The 23773-nt window shown below is 44.4% G+C and overlaps 2 protein-coding genes across 7 annotated transcripts; both read right to left on the reverse strand.

The window, feature by feature from the left end:
* Window positions 1–1646: 1646 nt before the first annotated feature.
* On the reverse strand, window positions 1647–15306 carry LOC123123082 (disease resistance protein RGA2). 6 transcript variants are annotated; one of them, XM_044543511.1, is made up of 8 exons: window positions 15062–15306; window positions 13663–14734; window positions 13008–13441; window positions 11299–12941; window positions 11091–11171; window positions 9363–9708; window positions 2102–4228; window positions 1647–2000 (listed from the first exon to the last, which is right to left on the reverse strand). In XM_044543511.1, coding segments are annotated over exons 2-8 (5673 nt in total). In that variant the 5' UTR covers window positions 14704–14734; window positions 15062–15306; the 3' UTR covers window positions 1647–1999. The 6 variants fall into 6 exon arrangements, with proteins under 6 accessions (XP_044399446.1, XP_044399443.1, XP_044399442.1 ...); XM_044543508.1 differs by having other exon boundaries at window positions 11091–11159; window positions 11299–13441; XM_044543507.1 differs by having other exon boundaries at window positions 11299–13441; window positions 13663–14721; window positions 15062–15305.
* A 1145-nt stretch (window positions 15307–16451) lies between these two features.
* Window positions 16452–20376, reverse strand: LOC123123083 (disease resistance protein Pik-2). The gene is made up of 2 exons (XM_044543512.1): window positions 19320–20376; window positions 16452–18649 (listed from the first exon to the last, which is right to left on the reverse strand). Exons 1-2 carry the CDS (start codon window positions 20267–20269, stop codon window positions 16687–16689), a joined length of 2913 nt encoding a protein of 970 aa, XP_044399447.1. The 5' UTR covers window positions 20270–20376; the 3' UTR covers window positions 16452–16686.
* Window positions 20377–23773: the final 3397 nt, after the last annotated feature.

Below are 23773 nucleotides of genomic sequence, written 5' to 3' on the forward strand. Positions count from 1 at the left end.
CATCGGGTCACCATGGCCCCCACCACAGTTCAGATGCGCCTCCGGCTTCCTCTCAAGCTCGCGCCGACCTTCTTCTTCTTCTTGTGTTCTTGAAGCTGGATCCACCACGAGGGAGGCGGACCCCAATCCCCCTCGCGCCCGCCCTGGTCACGAGATCCGCCGCGCTCGGCTCTGACCTCACGACCATCAGAGCGCTCCCGCATCGCGCGCTTCGCCTTGTCTCGCAGCTTGCGCTCCCTGCGCCTTTCCGCCTCCGGATCTGAGATCTCCATGGGGCGCTTGTTAGCTCGTCGGTCTCCCATCACCACCGCCGTGAAGGATTTGAGGAGAAGGGGAGGAGGTGGAGAGATCTTGAGGGTGCGGGCGGAGTGAGCGAGGTGCCGCACCTCGCAAGAAGTGGCTGGAAACCCTAAATGACGGTCCAGAGAGCCTCGCCTCATCCATTTATAGCCGGTGGCCGGTCGCGCGGCAGGCCGAGTCGCCACGGGCCGCGGTGGCCCATGAGGAATCGCACCCAGGTCCGTCCCCAGCCCCTGCCCAACAGATGGGCCCGACGCGTGTCTTGGATTGCCATCCGGCCCAGGCCCAACGACAGCGCCCGGCACAACCGGTCCAACCCTAGGCACCGGAGGGGACCGCGACTTCTCCTGACCGCACGACGCCGCCGCCGGCGGCGCAGAGGGAGATGAGGCAGGCAGGCGAGGCCAGTCCTCCTGGACGGTGCTATCCTGTCTGCCACCAAGCACGCCGCTGTCATGGATCTGATGTTCCGAGCCGCTCCCGACACGTCACCCGAGCCCGCGCCCGCACCCCCCTCCGGCGAAGGTTGCCAGATGCACAAGGCCGTGGCCCTGGAGCCTCGACCTTGTGTATAGTACCTGTGCTGACACGCGTATTAACGTTGGTAGCGGTACTCGGGTCTACTTTTGGAATGATGGATGGATCAATGCCTCAATGGTTTCGCTATCAGACACAAATGCGCCCGGTTCGCTGCCCTCCGTCGGGAAGCTCAGTTTCAGAAAAACGGTGGCTGAAGCCCTCGAGCAAAGTTCAAGGATCCAAAGACATCAGAGGCCAAGTCTCTGCCCCCGCCATTGCGCAATTCTGTCAGCTTTGCAAATTCGCCTCGAACGTCCAGCTCGACCCTGACGCTGAGTATTCATTCACCTCGAAGCTCCAGGCAAAACGGTCGATACTCGTCTCGTTCGGCTTGCAATGCTCTGTTCCTGGGCCAAACTGAATTCCCCGGGGCAGCGCTTCTTTGGTCCTCTGATGCTCACCTCCAGGCCAGTTCTATGCGTGGCCCTTGTAACATAAGCAAAAACTATCTTGTACCATACCCGTTTTCTTCTTGATTCAATCACGTGCAAAAGTTTTGTGTGTTCTGGAAAAAAAATGGTGAGAAGGGGTGAAATCCAAAACCACACCTACGAGCATCTAGCCGGATATGCAAACAAATCAGCTCAACTAAGAGCAGTCAGTCTACCAACAAGCAGCACACCACAAAGCTCCATTCTGACAAATGAGAATGAAAAAATATATGCAGAATCCATGCGCCGACCAGAGTTAAAAAGCGGTGAACTCAAGCTTTCATCCATCACTCCAGCTAGCTAGCAGACAGCAAACATGCAAGAAGCACCATAGAATAAAGATAAATTCTCGAATAAGGTTTCCCTCATTCTTGATTATATTTCACAACGGCAATAAATGAACTATGTACAAGAAATTAAACGAGAGTTGTAAGCACCGTACCACCAGAAAAACCCACCACCCGGATTTGGGCTATGGGGCAAAAAAACTGGCAGCGCCATGATGCATCGGTTTTTAAGTACGGAGACGACTAGTCCTATTACAGATTATAAAGTTCTGATGTTATGCACGAGGCACCCTGCTGGTGATAGTTCATGAATTCACGTGCAAACGGAAGCAAATACAGAACACTAACAAAAACAAAATGAAAGTCCACCCAGGTAGGTGAAGGCACCGATCTTCATTGTTTCCTGACAAGCAAACAAGAAAATGGTGTGTTAAATGTATATGAGGACAAAAAAGAAGGTTGGATTTAAGGAATCAGATTTGCATGGGGAAATGAAATCCTCACTAGTAATGCCTCTTGTTCTTCTTCCTTGCCCTCCTGCTCTTCTTCTTCTTTGCTGTAACGGTCTGTTCTTCCGGCTTTGTCATACGGAGTGCTTCTTGATCTTCATCTTCTACCTCGATTTCACATTCTGACTCTTTCTTTTTATCTTCTTCCATATATCCCTCCACGATTCTTTTCATTTCAAGTCTAGGTTTACGGGGGTTATTTCCAATCATGCTCCGGATTGCAGCCTCAGCAACCTTCACATCCCCATCCGTGGCACTGATGCAGATAATTTCAACTTGGACGTGCTCAAGTGAAGAGAGAGTATCCAGGCCAAGATGATCCGTCTTTGTCAGTGACGCCTGCAGCGTTAACTTAAGCCTTTGAAGTTTCTCCATAGCTCCTTGTTCAAACTCGATTGCTGTGGCACGGCTGAACAGAAGGAAAGTTTCCAGGGTACAGAATTTATTTGTCATAATCACCAACTTTTCTCCTGAGGTCCTCTTTGCAACAAGGGATAGGAAAAGAAGCTCTAATTCCCCAAGTACTTCAAGGGCATTATTTTCCAAGGAGTAGATCTCGATGGACAAGGAGCGGAGATGGGTGAGTCCGTTAATCCACGTTGGTAATTTCTCGAATATGCTGCCCTGTATCTCAAGCTTTTCCAGTTGGAGAACCGGCTGCAGATCTGGCTTCAAATCTGGCTTCAAATCTAGTAAACAGCAAGAGCAGATAGAGAGATGTCTGAGTTTCTTCATAGCCAGTTTGCAGATAATCTGGGAGAGAAGTGTGGTATGATGCTCATCCCACGACCACAAGGCAATGCTGAGCACCCTCAGTTCTGGCATGGTACCAATCTCTTGCAGAATATTTGGAGACTTGGAGATATCAATGCCCACCAGTTCTTCTAGAGCTTCTAGTTTCCCAATGATCTTATCTGGTACTTCTGTGGATCTGTTAATAAGCAGACGCCGCAATTTTGTAAGCTTACCAATGCTTGATGGCAGCTCTTTTACACGAGTTGCCGTCAAATCCAGTATCTGCAGATGGCGTAGTTTCCCGATCATTTTGGGGATCTCGGTAATATGACTGCTGCCTAGAACAAGATACCTCAGCTTGTCCAAACTCTCAAGACCGTTAAGATCTTCATTCTTCACAGAATCTCCTTCATTCTTCACAGAAACACCTTCATTCTTCACAGAATCTCGTTCATTCTTCACAGAATCACCTTCATTCTTCACAGAATCACATTTCTGTAAATGTAACACTTGCAGCCCTTGAAATTTTGAAAGTGGCTGCATCAAACCAGCACCATTAAAGAGGGAGAGTGAACTCACTTGGTCAATGTTCTTGATTGCTTTTAACTCATGCTTATTATTGCTGCCTCGGAGAGATAATCGTTGTACCTCACTTGGGAGATCTGTTCGTTGTAGGCTAGGTAATATAGTAACAAAGTTCTCGCGAATAGACAAATCGACAATAAGATCAAGAGTTGTTACAGGTACACGGTAAACCAGATCCCTTCCAGAACCGTCAAATTCTATTGGTTGGATCATGTTAGAATTTACGAGTTCAGAAAAATAACTCTCACCCAGTTCCTGTAAGTTCTGTCCATGCTTCCCACGTATTAAATCTTCAGCCATCCATCTCTGCACCAAACTATCTCTTCCAATCTCATAGCCCTCTGGGAAAATACTTAGACACAACAAGCATCTCTGGAGATCTGGAGGTAGATCATCATAACTGTGTTTTAGAACTCTTCTGATATTCTCCATACCGTTACCCCTTTCAATAGAATCACACACCTTTTGCCATTCCTCCAACACCCTATCTTTAGGCAGCAAATCAGTTATGACAGTGATGGCTAATGGTAACTGTCCACATCTACTCAACATTTTCTCAGACAATTCTCTAAATTGAGAAGGACAATCATCTTTACTGCCAAATAATGTTCTTCGGAAGAATAACATGTTCGAGTCGTCGCAAGAAAGAAGTGGCAGACGATAAAGGCCACCAACATGTTCAGCAATACTGACATTCCGGGTTGTAATTATTATTCTACTTCCATGTCTATTATCTTTCAGTGCAGGCAGAATTTGATCCCATACTGATGTGGTCCACAAGCCATCAAAAACGATCAAGTACCTGTTGATATGGCATTTGACAGGCATGAGCATGCAAATATATAGCTATATATGTATTATCAAATAACAAACACAAAAGGATCCTTTAAAAAAACACAAAAGGAGGAAAAGAACCTATAATGGCACGATAAAACTCCAACATGACTCGCTTCTTATCATAGGATCACCACCATCTTGAGTCAAAAGAATATATGCTACATCTTACAATATATGTAGTCGAACTTTGAAAGTCCTATTCTGTTCCCGAGCTCAAATGTTCCCTCGTGGACAGTAAAATCAAAAATTTGTAAAAAAAATCTGAATTTTTTTGTGGTAAACTTTGACAAATGTTTTGTATGCTTGCAAAATTTCAGTACGAAACGACATTCGTGGAAGGCGTGGCAAAAAAAAGATCAGCACTCAAAATATTTCCAAAACTAGCATTTTTGGAACATTGTTTTTTTTTGCCACGACTTCCATGAATGTTATTTCGTGCTGAAATTTTGCAAGCATACAAAACATTTGTCAAAGTTTGCCAAAAAAAAATGCAGATTTTTTTTACTATTTTTTGTTGATTTAACTGTTCATGAGGGAGCATTTGAGCTCGGGTCAGATGCCCCATGCATGTCCATCAAACTTCCTAAACTTTGGATATAGGCATGTCCGTGAAAAAAATCTGAATTTTTTTTTGGGGTAAACTTTGACAAATGTTTTGTATGCTTGCAAAATTTCAGTACGAAACGACATTCATGGAAGGCGTGGCAAAAAAAAATCAGCACTCAAAAAATTTCCAAAACTAGCATTTTTGGAACATTGTTTTTTTTTTGCCACGACTTCCATGAATGTTATTTCGTGCTGAAATTTTGCAAACATACAAAACATTTGTCAAAGTTTGCCACAAAAAAGATGCAGATTTTTCTTTTACTATTTTTTGTTGATTTAACTGTTCATGAGGGAGCATTTGAGCTCGGGTCAGATGCTCCATGTCCGTCAAACTTCCTAAACTTTGGATACAGGCATGTCCGTGAAAATATGGATTATGTGAAATTGAGTAATCTTCGGTGGGCTGTTTGGCGTGGTGCTCCTATAAGCGGTTGCAAAACTTGAGGAGCGAAACCGGGAGAACTTGTGCAGTGAGCACTTGGAACATTAGAGGTGTCTTTCCTCGGAAGTCACTCCAAGGGGATGCCGCATTTGGGAGTATACATAGTTTTTTTGTTATTCTTTTCAGGCATGATGACTAAGGAAAGACGACCACCCTTGTCAAATCAGCATAGATGACCACCCTATCATAATTAGATGAATCTCATAGAGTGCCAAAACGCAATTCTGCATCCGTAACACAAAGGTGTATGATGGATTGTCGCTCGCTCACACTTGTAGGACCCGTGCGTTCTCCTTGCTAAGGAATCTGTTTCTAATAGTCTCTTGTTTTTGCTTGATTGCTTTGGTAGCGCTCTATATGGTCACACCATATTCCCACTTGTCCTCTAAAGAGAGTATGAATTATACTCCTAGTAGGATTGTTGATGTTCTGTAGACCATCAAGTCCTAATTAACAAAGTTTGATTTACAATCACGCCTTCCACAATAATCTCCACTTTGACTCTTATTTGTTGGTTCTTGCATTCATGGTCAATTGGAAGTTGGTCAATGTCACATTAACAATAAGGATTTGTTCATGGATAGTTGGGATTGAGTAATGATCAACACTGGTCAATAGCTGGGATGTGAGTCCATATATGGACCATCATTTTCTGATAAAGGGGGCTTTATTGACTCAAAATGTTGTTGCGTCAAGGGGGAACAAACAAAATGAGCACACACCCGACCTTCTGCATGACCAGAATGCACACAACCAACACACAAAGAAAGAAAATACACAGAAAACGTGACCTCGAAAAGTCATGTTGAAGCAAACTACAACATGTAGCAACCATCAACATCAACCAACACCAATGATAGCACCCGGACTGCGTGAAATGTGCTTCAACAACAACAGCTCTTAAGGGAATGACCCACAGAGGCTAGATCTTGTCTTTTCACTCCGACAAGGAAATCTAAGAAAACTAAAGAGAATGCCTCCAACAACAGGATGTGGAACACCACCATTGCCAGGTACAACCAATGCAAGTCAGACCTAGAGATTTCACTACAGAGCTCAAGGACATAGACATCAACACGCAACTGGACATGCCCACATATACGAGGAGCATAGCATAGCATGCTAGCCACCAACAACAAGGTCACCGATGCGAGCAAGAGCTCCCTCAAGGGGCCATTCAGAAGTTCCAAGCCTTCTACAATGATTGTACGCGAACCGTACAAAAATGCATCGATGCCACCAAGAGCCCACATGGGGCCATCCGACAGCCCAGCTTCGTCCCGTCTTCATCGAAGTTAGCCGCCGCCGGTTCAGGACTTAAAAGTCGATCATCCAGGTAGGAGGCCTTGTCAGGCCCGATCACCTATCGTTCATGGTTGAGGTAATACCCTATATCCGACTTTCCTCTGGATTGATATGGGAGCATCGGTGTTACAAGTGGATGATGATGATGACTACTGAGGTGTATGTATAATGGAACAAATGTCTCGAGCTAACCCTAGCCTCGCCTTATAAAGTGAATGTGGGCTAGGGTTTACGAAGATCCTAACCGACCTATCGACAAGAGGCATCGTCGGGCCCTTGAACTATACGCTAGGATGGAGCCATCGTCGGACATTGAGGCCGGCCTAGTATCGGGCTTCTCGGTCCATGGACCACCCCCGGTAGACCGTATCGCCACTGAACCTAGTACACCACGGTCACAACCACAGTCGATGCACGAACCCAAAGAGCCCCCGACCCAACGACTTCCACCGTTGCATCCTCTGCTAGCCACCGGCCACCATGGAGCACCCGGTGACGATGGAACTCAACGCGACCTACAACTCAAGAGTTGCACTGGCCGCAGGGTGCAAAAGGAGGATGAACAACAGCACCCTGTGGTGCGCGTGTTGAAGTGTTTTACCGCGCAATAACATTGCAGGGGGACCAGATTGTAATTTAAAAGTTTGCTTGGAGGTTGTTTTTTCTACATTCGAGGTACCTCCTGGTTGCAAATAATTGTATATTAGTAATAATAAGAGAATAGTTAACTCGACGAACTGACCAGATTGTAATTTAAAAGTTTCCTTGGAGGTTGTTTTTTCTACATTCGAGGTACCTCCTGGTTGCAAATAATTGTATATTAGTAATAATAAAAGAACAGTTAACTCGACGAACTGCGACAGTGCACATTTAAAAAAATTGTATAGAATGTAAGATACAAACAAAATTAGAAAAACTAAACGCAGTTCACACATGTCGTCCCGGCAGTCCAGACGCGTTAAATAAAAAAGTTATGTAGTTCACTTTGTTTTCCATGCCGAAGTTAACGCCCACCCACCCACCCACACACAAGAACTGCACTCAACCGTTGCAATACACTTGTACATCTCGCGTAGTCCTGTCTAGTGCAGTTCACAAATTGGATTTGGATGCAGCAAAAAAACAACGTCCACTTTTCCCTATTATCAAAACTTCTCTTAAATGATAAATAATTGGGAAGTGTTCTACATCAAAAAGTTCCATATAGTAAATAACTTCCAATGGTGTATCATTTGCATCATTACGACAAGCGGTTTGAAGAATTTCATGAAAATACGCTTTATGCCACTCGACGAGCACCACATCGTTTTTGAAATTAATTTTAAACCGTAACTAGTCTCGAAAGTGTTCTACATGATTTTTTTTCCTTAATCGATACCTTTCCAACGACGTATCATACATGTCGTTCCGATAAAAGGTTCAAAAATTATCTCAAAAACAGAGTCCAAAAATCACATGCAATTGTCTGTTAAAATTGCAGTTCACTTGCTCTCTACTGGAGCTTCAGAAGTGCTTGTAGACGTTTGTAGAATAGACCTACCTATCAGTTGAGTCTCTGTCCGAGTCTTTGGCCCCAATCAGGGCACTCACTTAGTCAACTTGGTTTTGCCAACTTTCTATACCGACATTGTTTAGCCGACAGATCAAAACCAAATAATAATAACTCAACATTATGCAAAGCTGTAAATACATAACTATGAAAATCACTCATATTTTTTGTTTTCTACTCGCAAAACAGATTATACCATGTTACCATTTAGCACAGCAATACACAGGCACGACACTAATATAGTCTTCTTTTTTAGAAAGGGCACTAATTTGGACTCAGAGTTTCTGAGCTCGAGCTCAAATGAGCTCGGGTGAACAGTAAAATCCAATAAAATGGAAAAAAAATTCAAACAATTCTGAAACCTTTCTGCGGCAAACTTTGAAAAATGTTTCAGTGCTAACAAAATTGCATCCAAGAATGAAATTCGTGGAAGTCGTAGCAAAAAAACAAAATTGATGCTTCAAAAGTGTTATTTTCGAAAGCATTTTTAAGTCTGATTTTATTTTATTTGTCACGACTTCAATGTATGTCATTTCATGATGAAATTTTGCAAACTCTTAAACGTCAAAGTTCATCACAAAAAAATTAGAACTTTTTGAAAGAAAACATTTTTTCGTGATTTTACTGTTCATCACGAGCTCAAATGAGTTCACGAGCAGAAGATGACTTTCACACTAATCTACTCTATAGCTTACGTTGCTGAATAGGAGTTGCAATCTGCTATAGGTTATGTAATCTTTGGTTTGCTACTGCTAAAAATATCAACACTGTGACTGCTAGAGCGCTGGGAAAATATCATATGGAAACGAACATTCGGTGAAAACCACGCGAAAATGATGTTTTGAAGTTTCATAAAAATCTCAAAAATATACGAGATATTAAGAGGGCGATGTTCTATTGCCATGCTAAATTTCATGTTCAAACACATTACGATATGTGAGCTATGAAAAAAAATAGCATTGAATAGTGCCAAACAACAACGCCACTATTCATTGTTCAATTTGTCTTTTTCATAGCTTGCACCTAGTAATGTGTTTAAACTTGAAATTTAACATCTCAAAAAGAACATCCTCCTCTTTACATCCCACTTTTTTTTCAGATTTTTTTGGAACTTGCAAACATGGTTTCCACGAAGTTTTCTTTGAATGTTGGTTTCCGTATGATATTCGTGCATAGCATAAAAGATAGAGAACACACCTTTTCCCTTCAAAGAATATTTTGAGTCGGTCGACTAGTTGCTGAACACCACATTCTTCAAACTTGGGGCGAGGACAACCAACTTCAGCACATATGGTTCCAATGATCACTTTTATGTCAAGATTACGGGGCATGTCAACAAAAAAATTATATTTAAATTCATTTGCAATCTTCCTATAAACTGCATGGGCAACTGTCGTTTTACCCAAACCTCCAGTTCCACAAATGGAGACCATTTTTAGTTCTTCCTCATCACCATGCGTCAGCAATTTGATTATAGATTGACATGGATTTTCAATTCCAACAAGTTCGCTGTTATCTTCGCTGACTGTGGTAGTGAAAAAAACTACAGTCAAAGATAAGTTCGGATTAACAATTGCACGTGGAGAAGGAAGGAAAGCAAGACTAGAGCTCTCTACTTATAGCAAGTAATTGGTTGTCCTGTGTGTCACAAACGAACAAATGGTTTTTAATAGATCTATTTATCATGTTGCAATTTTCTCAACGACTAGAATGTATATGGTAAACAGGTCAACCAGGACTTCTTTTACATTTTCTAGCACAACTGTTCAAGAATTAAGAAAAATAGTCCTCTTTCCTTTGCTTGAAATTTACATGTATTATCGGCATATGTGTCACCAATGACAAGGAAAGTAAATCCATAGATATTCATGTTCTTTGTGCTTCAAATATATTAGCTACATGTTTGCTGAATAATGACATTAGTGACATTTCTTAAGATTGATGAATGTAAGTATTACAAGTAAATTCTACTAGACTTCCTCTAAAAAAATCTACTGATCTGTACGAAGTCCACAGAAAAAGTGACAGATACAGGACGTAGATGCAACTAGATCTTGAATCAAAGTCCTCAGAAAACACTGATTAATACAGGCACGTCATAGATGGAACTACATCTCAACTAGTTATGGTGAAAAAGCATAAGTTGCATGTAAACAAAGTGCATCGAGGAAGAGATGGAGTGGACCATGCATTTTGTGGGCCTGCAATTACTATTGCACCAAAAATATGTTGCTTGAGTTCGGCAGCTTCGTGCCGCGCGCAGCATAAGGGAGAAACTTGGAGTGTGGAAAAAGGTGGATAAAAATTGGAATCCATTAAATTCTCCTAATAGTTCCTTTCCATATTTGTTGTCGGTGCGACATGTAAAATTCATATTTGTTATTTTTTTTTAATTTTCTTAAGTTCCAGTTGCCTGATTTTTTTAGAAAAAATTGTAAATCTCAGTCATAAAAAAATTGCACAGCATTTACAATGAAATTATTGTATTGAGATAGTGCAATTTTACTAAGATGTAACTTCGTTCCAGTTTTAGTATGCAGACTATATGGGATGAGATGTGTTTGAAGCTATGAGCATGGTTAGATGCCGATCCAAAGACTTGGGAAGGTGACTGAAATTTACGAAAACTTCAAGCAAATGAATTGATGAATCACTAACATTTTATAGTTATTGATAGCCTAGCCATTGGGTAAGAGATGATTAAATTAAGGTTCATATTAGTGTGTGCGTACCAAAAATGTCACATAAATAAATAACTGGATTTTTTATGGATTAGTATAATTAACTACTTGCCGACTCACTGGATTCGTGAGCACCGAGAGATTATGGCATTCTAGATATAAAGATTGTTTCACAGTGACACGTAGATAGATAGAGAAAATGGACAATCGACGCCAAGAACGTATGGGTAATTTAATAAACTACCTGCTGAGTCACTCGAGCTGTCTATGCCAAGAAGTTGTTCTGCCTCTTTGCCAATAAGCTTGTCTTCACCTTTGCCAACAGCTATTGCCAGAGTCAGTCAACGAAAAGTAAAAAATACAGAAGATAAATTTAAATAGACTATTAATTACAAGCAACATGGAAAGAAAAAATAAAATCAAATGAGCAATCGGTGACGCATATTAGTTACCTGCCAGTTTGGAAGAGCGTTGGTTGATGTTTGTCTCGAATTTGTAGGGATCTTTTGTGTATAACACATACCATTCCCTTTGATTGTCTCCATCATGCGCATATGCCTCGACATGCTTGACATGGCTGTACTTTTTCCACTCTGGTCCAGGTTGCCCCATGGCTATGGACGTGAGAAGCTCTAGGCTGCAGTCTAGCTGCAAAAGGCTCAGGTTCCCTACATCTTGAAGGTATCTCGGGAGTGTTTCCATGTCATAATCCTCCAGCACTAGTCTTCGGATTGCAGGAACACCAATCAATTTCTCGAGCTTCGGGCAGAAAATGATTGTAAGCTTTTGCAGTTGATGGAGATTAGCTATACTTGTCAGCGTTGGACTGAAATACACGTCAAGCTCAACAACAGAAGCAAAACTATCAAGAGAGTTCAGGTTTTGAGCCGCAGTAACGACCAATCGTCTCAAAGCCCTTGCACGGAAGGCAAGGCCAGGAGGAAAGCTCCTCAGTTTGCAGTTATCGACCAGAAGCTCCTCCAGGGCGGGCATGGCATTTAACTGTTTTTCCCACACCCACTCCTCCCACTTCACCATTCCAGAGAAGACCAGTTCATGCAAACGAGGAAACATAATCGCCGTCTGGTCATGATGTTCGGAGACTCCTAAGAATTCAGGCCCCACACAGCTGATGGCTGGGGCTCGTTGAATCTTAAGGACCTCCAAATAGGGAAGCTGACTCAAGCAACATGGAAGCTGGGTGCAGCAAGCCAAATCTTCCATCGTCAGAACAACCAAGCACTCAAGACGGTCCTCTGTTCTCATCCAAACTGGGAGCTGCAGACCAAAGTATCCTTGGATGACAAGAGTACTTAGGCGCTGTGGTGGGTGGAGCTCATCAAACACCGCCTCGATTCGTTGGTTTTCTTCATCCTGGAATACACTTCTTCCTTCTATAACCAACCCACCACCTCCCACTCTGGTGCTGCACTCTAACTTCAAGTAGCTAAGACGCATCTGATAAAGGCTGGCGCTTTCAGCAAACAAACCAGCAGCTACATTGTCCAAACCCTTCAATTCAATTTCTTTTAACCGGGAAAGAGGCCACAACTCTTCCAGACTACACCAGTTGCCATCCATGTAGGCTGGAAACCCATATAGTTTACTCAAATTTGTTAGAATACAAAAACCCCGAGGTATAACATTTATACCTGTGTCATTAAGGTTTAGATACCTCAGCTGCTCTAGCTTTATAATGCTATCAGGAAGTTTCTCAAAACTTTCACAACCCTGGAGGTTAATATGCTGCAAGAATTTCATCGTGTTGATGTTTTCTGGAAGACTAGATACATCAGTGTGTGCTACAGACAAATACCTCAGGTGCTTAAGTTGACACAAAGATTCAACCAATACAGCAGCATTTGTGGATTCTATGTGTAGGGTCCGTGGACTTGGAAAGGCCATCAAAGAATCACCAGGTTTAAGCTTTATCTGGCCAATTGATACTAGCGTTCGCAATGATGTCTGTTCTTGTACAAGACTCCAGACTAACATATCTGACTCCAATTCTTTGCTTTCTAGAGACAACTGATAGAACTTTCTTGAACTAAGATAACCATACATATCTCCATTGTGAGCCACTAGTGCCTCATCCCTACAAATGGATTGAGCAAATGAGCGAACAACGTCATTCATGTTGCAAACCAGTTGACTAGTGTACCTTGCATCCGGCTCTATAAGGTTCCTCAGTATAAGCTCCCTGTAGTACTCACTTCCTAAATCTTCTGAATCTCTCCAATAATCATGTGAGTTTCCATGAATAAAACCTTCGCTGATCCACATGCCAACAATGTCATTCTCATAGAACACTGCGTTTGTAGGGAGAAGTGAGTAGTGCAGGAAGCACTGCTTCAAACAAGGAGCTAGATCTTCATAGCTTAAGTACACTGAGTGGTTTATCACCTCGGGCAGTTCACAACTTGGAATAAAATCATTCAGAACCCTCATCCAGTCAGGCCGTTGCACATGTCTCACACTCAACACTCCTCCCATCACTTTAATAGCAAGTGGCAAACCACCACAATTTGCTATAATCTGCAATCCAATATCCTTTAGCTCATCAAGCTCTGTCTCATGTGTGTTATTGCCCATTATCTGCAATCAGTTTAAGCCAATAGAGTTAATAAGGAACACTCACGAGCTGCTAGCTAGTGCCATTTTTCATTAGATTCTTTTTGCTCAGGAGTTACTGGTTGACTAAGTAATAATTAAGTGGCTGATGCCGATTTCTCACCGGTGATGAGTTAAACCATGAATTATAAGCAAGATGTATGAATTGGCTAACGCCAAAATGACAATTTGGATCCGTTACAGACCTGTTTCTTCATCAGTGACCACGCATCTTCCGGACCTAATTTATCGACACGGTGGCACGGATGCTGGGCTCGCATACGACGGGCAACATCTTCCCTTCTAGTGGTGATGAGCACTCGACTACCTCGCGCGGCAGCATTGAAAAATGGTTTTTTGAGCACACACTCCCATGCTGTGGGGTACCAAACATCATCCATCACCAGCAGGACCTTCTTCCCTGCCAAGGCATCTGCAAGGATATCAACGAGCATGTCCATTTCATCATTTGTGGGACATGAGTCACCTCCGGCTTGAGTGATTGCTGTCCTCAGAAGGTCAGCCTTATTGAAGTGCTTGTTGATGCTCAGCCATATCTTCTTGTCGAACTCGCCTTGGATGGCCTCGTCGTTGAAGACCTTCTGTGCAAGGGTGGTCTTGCCAATCCCACAGACTCCTACGATGGCGACCACCGCGATGTCGTTGTTGACCTCGTTTCTTGTTTTTATGATTTCGGCCACTAATGCCTCTGTGGCTTCTTCGATCTTCTCCCCAACCACATCCGACCGGTCAAGCTCTCCTGAAGTCTTGAAGTTGTATGGATGAGATGTGTGCACCTCGCCTCCATGGTCCATATCACGACGACTTAGGAAGTTGAACGCAGCGCTACGCTCCATGATTGCATCAAGCCTCTGGTTCAACGCCTTGATGCGGCTGCCAATGTCGTGGGCAACCGAAGGATTCCTTATGCAGAAGAGCAAAGGAGTAAAACGCCGCACGACACGAGTTGCTGATGGACCTCTTTCCATGGCCTCGTGCTGGCAGAGGTCAATGATGTCGGTTGCCCCATACATGATCTGCTTGAGTTGTGCAACCCAGTCCCGAACTGATTCATCTGCGATGACCCGCCGGTCGGCATCCGCGAAGTAGTCCTTGAGGAACCTGAGCTTGTTCTCCATGCTCTGGATCTCACTCGAGACACCGAGCAGCAACCCCACCTTTTCCCGTGCCATCTCCGTGAGCATACTTTCCACGTAGGATGCAAGAGCCTCCAGGCCCATCCCCATTGCCGCAGCTTCAGTAACTTGCGATGTAGTACTATATAATAAATTAAGAGCAAAACAAAAGCCAGCTTCGTTGGTATTGTGCAGTACAGCGAAAACAGAAAAATACTAGAGTATGATATATAGTGGAGTACATCGCAGAAGGGGCCGCGATCTACATTCCACAAGTCTCTAATCCGCGCGTGCAGTACATCAAGCAGTCTCTAATCTGCGTCTTGCACTTGCTAAGAAAAAGGGGATCTACAATCCACAAGTCATGCAGGGACCAAGCACCCAAGGATCTCGAAACAAATGCTAAAATCTCACCGAGCCTTTTTGCAGGGAATTAATTAGAGAAAGCAGTAGATCGAGATAGGTTTACCTTTGGATCCGAGGATGAAAAAGTTGCTTCTGGCTTTGTGGTTCTAGGATGAGCTCGGTGCTCCGAGTCCAAGATGAACTTGGATGGATGGAGCAAAGGGGAATGCCCCCCAGCCCCGACCAACCCAGCCAACAGTTGCGCCCAAATCGAGCAAACTAGCTTGTATTGCGAGAAAAACTCTCTTTCGTGCCTCCGTCCGTCCTCGATTCGAGTTAATGCCTGGCTGGTCCCCGCCCATGTGCGGGACGGCGATGGAAAATGATGATGTATAGGACACCGTTGATCAATGCTGCTACTCCTATCCTACCTATCGACAGGTACATGATGATGTACAGTACTCCCTCATCCCAAAATGTAAGACGTTTTTGAGACTTAGTCTAAGCTAAAAAACGTCTTACATTTCGGGACGAGGGAGTAGTACATTAGTTAGGCAGGAATCAGTTAACATCAACAGTGGCCTATTCATCATCATGTTCCATGGCCATCACCTACCTATCAAGGACCGTGACACCACATGTGTATATGGGCCACTGTTAGGTAGGAATCAGTTAATGAAGGTGTACTACCAACGGGGTGAATATCAACAGCGTCCTATTTTATCTTCTTCTACCAGCCATCCATGACATGAATATAGTGTAAAAAGACAAAAGCAAAAAACGCACTATTCACACCTAGATTTGTCTTTCTTGTCTCTTGATGTGTGTTTGGAGTTTAGATCTCAACTTTCTAGAGATTGTACACACACACACAAAAAAAAACAGTTTTTTTAAAATCATGTGATGGATGTAGCAGCAGATATTCTTCCTCCCACGCCATTGGTTTGATGCCAATATCAACAATCAACCTCGTAATTTCAATATACTCCCACCTTGCCAAATTAAAGTGCACATTATTATTTTCTACATTTTTGTCATATTAAGGCCTTCTTTGGTTCGTAGGGTAGTAAAATCATAGGAATAGGAAAGTTATAGGAAATGAGATATGCATCTCAAATCCTATGAGTAGGAATAGGAAAGGATATGTCCTTTGATTCACGTCACAGGATTTTTTTTTTCCATCAAGTCTAGGCCAATGTTTATTTTTCTATGAAATGTGGAGGATTGCAAGAATTCCTCTATACGAATAGGATTCTATTCCTACAAACCAAAGTGCTCCAAGGGAATTTTTCCTATAGAAATCATATCCTATGAAATTTCTACAAAATTCCTCCAAACCAAAGGAGGGCTAAGATCGAGGCACTGTAAGCCAATGCATGCAGGAGCATTTATTACCCAGAGGCTCCATGAGCCAATGCATCAAGCATAAACAACCCTTGGTAATTTGGTACTGATACGAGTTATTGCGAATATGCGCTTTAATTTGGCAAGTGGGGAGTAGGAAGATATACATATTGGTAAAAGGGCAACAGTCCACCCTTGAAACAAATTGCATAAGGTTCCAGTTCACCCATACAACTATTTGACATATTTCCAACAAAACAAGAAAAGGAAACTTACGCCAAAATATAACCGAGTACTCAATGCATAAAGACAACATCTCCACTGACGCATGACGATACAGCAAGGTCGGATGATTTTGTAAGATCCAAGAAACACCATAGCACGTCGACGCTTCAGTCAATCACACTATTCCTTAATGCTTAGGGTGTAGTTACCTTTTGCTGCTTTCAGATCATTTAGTATCGACTTGGTCGTGTTATCTGCTTTTCCATCAACTGTCAAGATCAAGTCGTGGAGAAGTTTAAGTTTGTCCACGCCATGAAGACCTTCCAACCTTTTGAAACACAGCTCAAGCCTTTCAAGTCCTGGCATCGCCCCTCCTGAGAAGTTCAGTGATGGAAGAATGGGTGTGAAGATGCGGAACAACTTGAGATTAGCAAACCCTCCAGGTGGAAAAAAGATCTCGCCGCCATAATCAGATTTGTTCTTATGAAGAATGGCTGCAATATCAGGATCGTGTTTTGTTGCACATACTGAAAAGGTGAGAGAAAATAATGTCTTCAAGCCCCTAAGTCTCACCAGATTTTCTGCCCCAAGAAGTGTTGCTGAAAGGGTTAACTTGACAATGTCCCCGAGTTTAGTGATCCATTCTGGGAAGTTACACAACTTGCCGGACAGCTCTAGAGCATTCAGGTATAGTGGAGGTGTCGACATTTCGTCCAGTTTATCATGGAACTCAGATGACTCATCATCAATCACAAGAGTTTTAAGAGAATAACCGCCGAGGTACTGGATAGTGGAGAGCAACTCATCATGGCCAGACTTGTGAAGCTTGTAAATGGCCAACTTCTTAAGCCCAGTTAATTCATGAAGGTTTGATACAGCAGTCGATCCCTCGGTGATCTCGATCCCAGACAGTACGCGCAAGGTTTTCATTGCTCCCTTCTTGATCTCTTTAGGCAACTTCAAGGCTTTCCGTGTTCTCTTATCTCCTCCAAGTATATTGCTGATTCGTTCCAGCAGAACTACAGTTTTAGGCAGTTCTTCAACTTCCGTCTGCCTTATGTCCAGTGTTTCCAAATACTTGAGATCCCCAATGTTCGGTGGTAGTACGCTGATGTCTGTTCCTCGGAGGCTCAGGTACTTGAGAAGAGTCATTTTACAGATGTCCGAGACACTGGCATGGTTTGCCTTGAAACCACTGCAACTTTCGAGGTCTAGTACTTGCACTATTCCAGTCTTGAATGATTTAAACCGCTGTTGCTCTAGGCTCCCAAACACAGTCAGTGATCGGACATGAGACAAGTTCATTGCATATGCTTTCCTCGCATGTTTGGAGTCACTGCTGTGGAGGGACATCCTGCGGACTTTGTTGCTACGGGTTGGTACGGACCACTGGCCACCAACCACAGTGACGAAATTCTCTTCGGCTGCCTTGGATATAATGTACTCAAGGACCATGTCATGGACTTGACAGCTCTTCACCTTGCCATCGGTGCTGTTCTCTACAGGCCGTATTATCTGCCTTTTAATAAGTTGATTAAAACACGTCTCTGCAACGTCTTCCACACTCAACCCTTGCTTCTCGCTGACAAGACCTTCCGATATCCATCTCCTCATTAGCCGCTTTTTGCTGATCTTGCGACCCTTTGGGAAGATGCTAAAATACAGGCAGCAAATCTTGAGGTCACTAGGCAAAACACCGTAGCAGTAATTGATTATCCTCATAAATTCCTCCGGTTTTTGGCATACTTGTTGTTCTGGAAACAAGGTCTTGCAAACGTCATTCCATTCCTCTGGCTTCTTGTCCTTGTTGGATGCCACAAGACCAGCCATGGTAACTATGGGTAATGGCAGGCCGCCACACATCTTCCAGATTCTTTCGGGTGGAACTTGATCATTCTGACTTGCCTTAGTGCTTTGAGTATCCCTGCACTCGGACAAACTTCTGTTAAATAAGTCCTTGGCACCATCGTCACCTAGAGTACCCATCTGATGGAAATAATCATGGTCCACGAGTGAATTCTTCGCAACAGCTTCAAATCGGGTGGTCACGATTATTCTGCTACCTTGCTCTTTTCTTGGCAAACAGTTCAAGATTGTCTGCCACATAGATGATGACCAGACATCGTCAATTAACAGTAAGTACCTGCCAATAGTAAGACAAGAAAAACACGTGAGTTGGATCAACATGCACTCTTATATCATTTGTATCACTTATAATCAAAGTTTAATTTCTCTTACGTGAAGAGTCTAGCGCACGTGGTCTTATGCAATAGCAAAGAGAAGGACAATGCACTCATGTTTTAATTTTCTAAGACAGCTAGACAAAAGATACACAAAATGTTTGTTTTGGTAGGAGCATAATAGAACGGATCAAATATATACTAGGTCAAACCACAATTCATTAGCTAAATTTCTACAAGTATAGTTACAAATAATGACTTGAAATGTATTTCCTAATATTGAAAGACATATAGCTTTTAGTTATATACTTCCTCCGTCCCAAAATAAGTGTCTCAATCTTAGTACAACTTTGTACTAAAATTATTTTGGACGGAGGGAGTAACTACTACCATTCGTGCCGACTGCCAAAACTCGTCTAAGCTAGCACAAAAGGTTCTTGAGTAAACCAAATTCAACGTTGTTTTCTGTGGCTCTGTGGTGCAGCAAGGGTTCCTTGCTAGTTGCACAACGCTTGGACATGTAAAAAGTGCATTTTTGGAACAGGTTTCAACTCTAGGCAAAAACTAATTTCATTTTCCCATCTACTATGGCACAAACAGAAGCGATAATATCCATGCATCTCTGATTAATACCTATTATCCCCGAGGTGTTTCTGGAGACCCTCTGTTATGGCTTTGTGCTCCTTGTCGGAGGCTTTACCATCCTTGTCTTGATTGGCCCAACACATCAGGATTTGGCTCAACCTGCTGAGCATCTGGAGGGGAGCTACTGCTGCTCGATTCTTCTCCTCCGAGATGCTTACGGTGCTATTCTGGTCTTGCTGATCCTTCACCTGCATCTTGACTTGCCTCAGTATGTCGCAGAGGACTACATCAGGGTCAGTGTGATGAGACACGGTGACCATTGCCCGGCACTCGAAATGAACCCCGCAACTCCGGTACAGTGCCATGGCGGCGGTGGTTTTTCCCACACCGCCGAATCCGTATATGGATAGAACACCCAGCTTCAACTCCTCAGATCTAATCCACTCCTCAAGCTTCGCTATGTCCACCCCAACTGGCTCCTTGATGCCGATAAGCCGACGGGTTATCTCCTGGTGCTCAGCAATGGTATATCCACCCAAACCATTTTTCCCGGTGCCGGGATTCGGGTCGCGGACGCCATACCTGACGCGGCGGTCACCCACATGCTGCGCCCGCTGCTTGAGATCGGCGATCTGGGCGGCGATGCTGCTCCGGCTGCGTAAGGTCCAGATCTCGTAGAGGAACCCGCGGGCCTTGGAAAGCCAGTCGTCGGGCTGGGGATCCGGGCGGAGGCCGTTGGTGAAGTCGTCGACGCAGTCCTCAATGTCGTAGGAGACGTCGCGGACCTGCTTCATCCAGTCCTTGGTCTGGTCGTCGTGGTTGCCGGTGCTGTTGCCAAGGTTGCTGAGGAAGGCCTGCATGCTGGCGAGCTCGTCGTTAATGAACTGGATGTCGCTGCGGACGCCGCGGGCCAAGGCGTACTGCTCCGCCAGAAGGCTCCCGAGCTTGCTCAGCAGGGACTTGATGGTGGCCTCCGAGGCGCCTACCGCCAACTCCATGGTGGCGGCCCAGATCCAAACCCAGCCTCACGACGGCGCGACGACGGCGGAGGAGAGGCCCCGGTGAGGTAGGGCCGGCCGCGAGTGGGGGTGGTTGTGTGTGTGTGTGTGTGTGGGGGGGGGGGGGGGGGGGGGGGGGGGGGGGGGGGGTGGTGGTGGTTCAATGCGAGATCTCTTCTCCAGCCAAGGCCGCGGCGGAAACGAGGAGGCGGCCGCTAGCCTACAGAGAAAAAATGGTAGGTTAGCTAACGGGGAGTGAGCCGACGGCCGAGTTGGAGGTCCATCTCCACAGCCAGCATACCTGGCCAAACGGGCCGGCCCGGCCCAACGTAATCGTGCCTGGCCCGGCACGGCCCGCCAGGGCGCAATTACTATACGGGCTGTGCCGTGCCGGCCCGCGTGCTGCGCCCCTAGGCCCAGGCATGACCCAGTTAGTAAACGGGCCGGCATGTTGGCCCGTTTAGCACGGTGGGCTGCATATTTTCAGCCTGTTATTTGACGCACTGAGCGTTTTTTAGCCTATTTTTACATGTTGGGCCATATATAGATGTATAAAAAAAATAAAAAACGTAATCGGGCCGTGCCGTGCCGGCCCGCGTGCCCAGCCTCCAGGTCCAGGCACGTCCCAGGGCGTGCCACGTGCCAGGCCCGACCCGTTTAGCCCGTGCCGTGCCTGGCCCAAGGCGGGCCGTGCCGGCGTGCTCACGGGCCGGCCCGAAAAAACCGGCCCATTTGGCCAGCTATACTCCAGAGCAACTCTAGCGGACCCCTTAAATCGCCGACCCATATCGCGCGATTATAATTCGCGAAAAACGTGTTTTGCGAGCTCACGCGTGGTTTTCAGAATTAACACATATCTCACATACGATAGTAATATGAATTCAAATAATATAAAATGTGAATATTATGTATCCAAATTACAATGATTATTCAAGTCACCAAATAAAACTAACAATTCGATACAACAATTATTTCGAATACAACAATGATACCGATCACACATGAATTAAATGAAATGAATGTAAAATTGGCCGGTGCCTTTGCCTAATGTGCTCAATGCCTTTGGCCATGCCTCTGCAAACGGTGCTCAATGAGATCCTCCAGGAGTTGATGGTGGGTGTCTACATCTTCAATCTGCCGGTATGTCTGAAGGAATGCTTGTATGCGGTCATGATCTCTAGCTAGCTTCACACGGCTACCGACATTGTCGTAGAAGAACTCCAAGTTCAAGTCCCTCTCATCTTCAATGACCATGTTGTGCAGAATCACACAACATGACATGATGTTGCTCAGGTTTTTCTTGTCCCAAAAATGAGCAGGACCATGAACAATGGCAAATCTAGTTTGCAAAACCCCGAGGGCTCTTTCTATATCTTTTCGGGCAGCCTCTTGCACTTTTGCAAATTCAATATGCTTTCTAGTTTTGGGCTTTTTGATGATTTTCACTAATGTACACCAAGAGGGGTAAATACCATCTCCAAGATAGTACCCCTTTGTGTACTCATGTCCATTCACCGTGAAGTTGCAAGCAGGAGTATCACCACTAGCAAGTCTAACAAACAAATGAGACCGTTGCAACACATTGATATCATTCAAAGTACCCGACATACCAAAAAACAATGCCAAATCCATAAATACTCCGATGATACGGCCTCTAGCACAATTGTTGCCTTACGAGACTTGCCACAAAATTGCCCATGCCATGCCATCGCGCAGTTTTTCCAAGTCCAATGCATGCAATCAATGCTTCCAAGCATGCCGGGCCAACCTCACTTCTCATTTGCTCCCATCAACTTTATTGTGTCTTCCTCGTTGGGTGGACGAAGATAGACAGGACCAAAGAGACGCGGATCATCACTTTGGCAAACCTACGCACTGACTCAATTGTAGTATCTTCGCATTGGCGAAGATACTCGTCGGCAAAGTCAGCCGGAATACCATATGCAATCACACACATAGCCGCGGAGATTTTTTGGTAGGCACTAAAACCCAACAAGCCCGCGGCGTTTCTCCTTTGAGTAAAAAACCAGAAATTGGAATGCAAGGTGTTCTAGCTCAAAACAAAATCCGGCAATTGGCCTCGCAAGCTTGCACAATTTTTATGAAGAGTGATCGGCGCATTTGGTACCTTCTCCCGAAGAGATGCGGCGGATAGGTTGGATTATTCGCGAAGTAGTCTTGCATCAACATCATATTCCCGAGAGACCGGTTGCGAGGGATGCAAAGACAACCGACGGTCGAACCTCGCTGTCTTTTGCGGGTTCGATCCTCCACCTCCTTAACGGCCAGGACCGCCACGGCCATCTGCTGACGGTGGTGCTCGAGCATCGATTCCACGCCCGAGTCGTCGGACAAGGATGAATCCTCACTAGTAGAAAAAGGGCCTATTGTCCCGGTTCGTAAGGCCCATTTTGTCCCGGTTTTTGAACCGGGACTAAAGGGTCGTTACTAATGCCCAAAGCCTTTAGTCCCGGTTCTTACATAAACCGGGACAGATGGGCCTCCACGTGGCCGGTGCAGCGAGCCCAGGTAGGAGGGCCTTTAGTCCCGGTTGGTGGCACCAACCGGGACCAATAGGCATCCACGCGTCAGCGGCTGGCAGGAGCTGAGGTTTTTGTTTTTTTCTAAAAGGGGGTGGTTTAGGGGGTAATTTAGGGTGTGTATGCTAGCTAACAGAGAGAAGTGTCCTCTCCTATTTCCATGCTTGGTTTACCAACGCTACTGCTATGCCTAAATATGGATTCGATTGAAGTGAAGGCAACAAGCATGTGGTGCATGTCGAAAGTAATATTAATCCTAACTTGATCAAGTTTGGATTAGTACTACTTTCGACATGCACCACATGCTTGTTGCCTTCACGTCAATCCAATCCTGTTCATTTCACCCACTGATATATAATAACTCTTCATGCCCGCATCATGCATCATCGTAATAATAAGTCCTACTAATCATCATCATACAACTTCTACTTGTTATTAATAACAAGTCATACGATCATCATCCTCATAGTCATCGAACCAACCCTACTTAATTGTTCTAGGCACATGATCATTAGTATTAGGTAGGACCTAAATACCCTCTTTAAGGTAAAATAGCATAAAACAATATAGACCCTGACTCTCCATTATGGAGAATGGAGATCATCCTGTCTCCAATTCTTGCGCTTCGCTTCCTTTTGCTTCCAAGAACCTCCTTACGACTGTCCATACATTTTTCCATTCTTTGATTGTCATGTCTCCACTTCTTTAAGAAATCCGGTATGGACAGTTGAGATTCGTAGGATGACCTGGCAGTATGTTCAAAACATCAAGGCGACCACCATGCTGATACATCAGATGAGGCACACAATCATTCGGGATTATCTGTTGAAAAACATAGTAATAACTTCGTAGTTAGCAATGATGTACTAGTTTGAGAAGTATGCAAAAGATGCAAGGATGTCGTAATAGTAAAAAATCTTACCAGGGTATCTCCATGGAAGTTACTGTTGTTCAACACGTGCAC

The sequence above is a fragment of the Triticum aestivum genome, chromosome 5D, assembly GCF_018294505.1.
Source record: "Triticum aestivum cultivar Chinese Spring chromosome 5D, IWGSC CS RefSeq v2.1, whole genome shotgun sequence".
In the NCBI taxonomy this organism is placed as follows: domain Eukaryota; kingdom Viridiplantae; phylum Streptophyta; class Magnoliopsida; order Poales; family Poaceae; genus Triticum; species Triticum aestivum.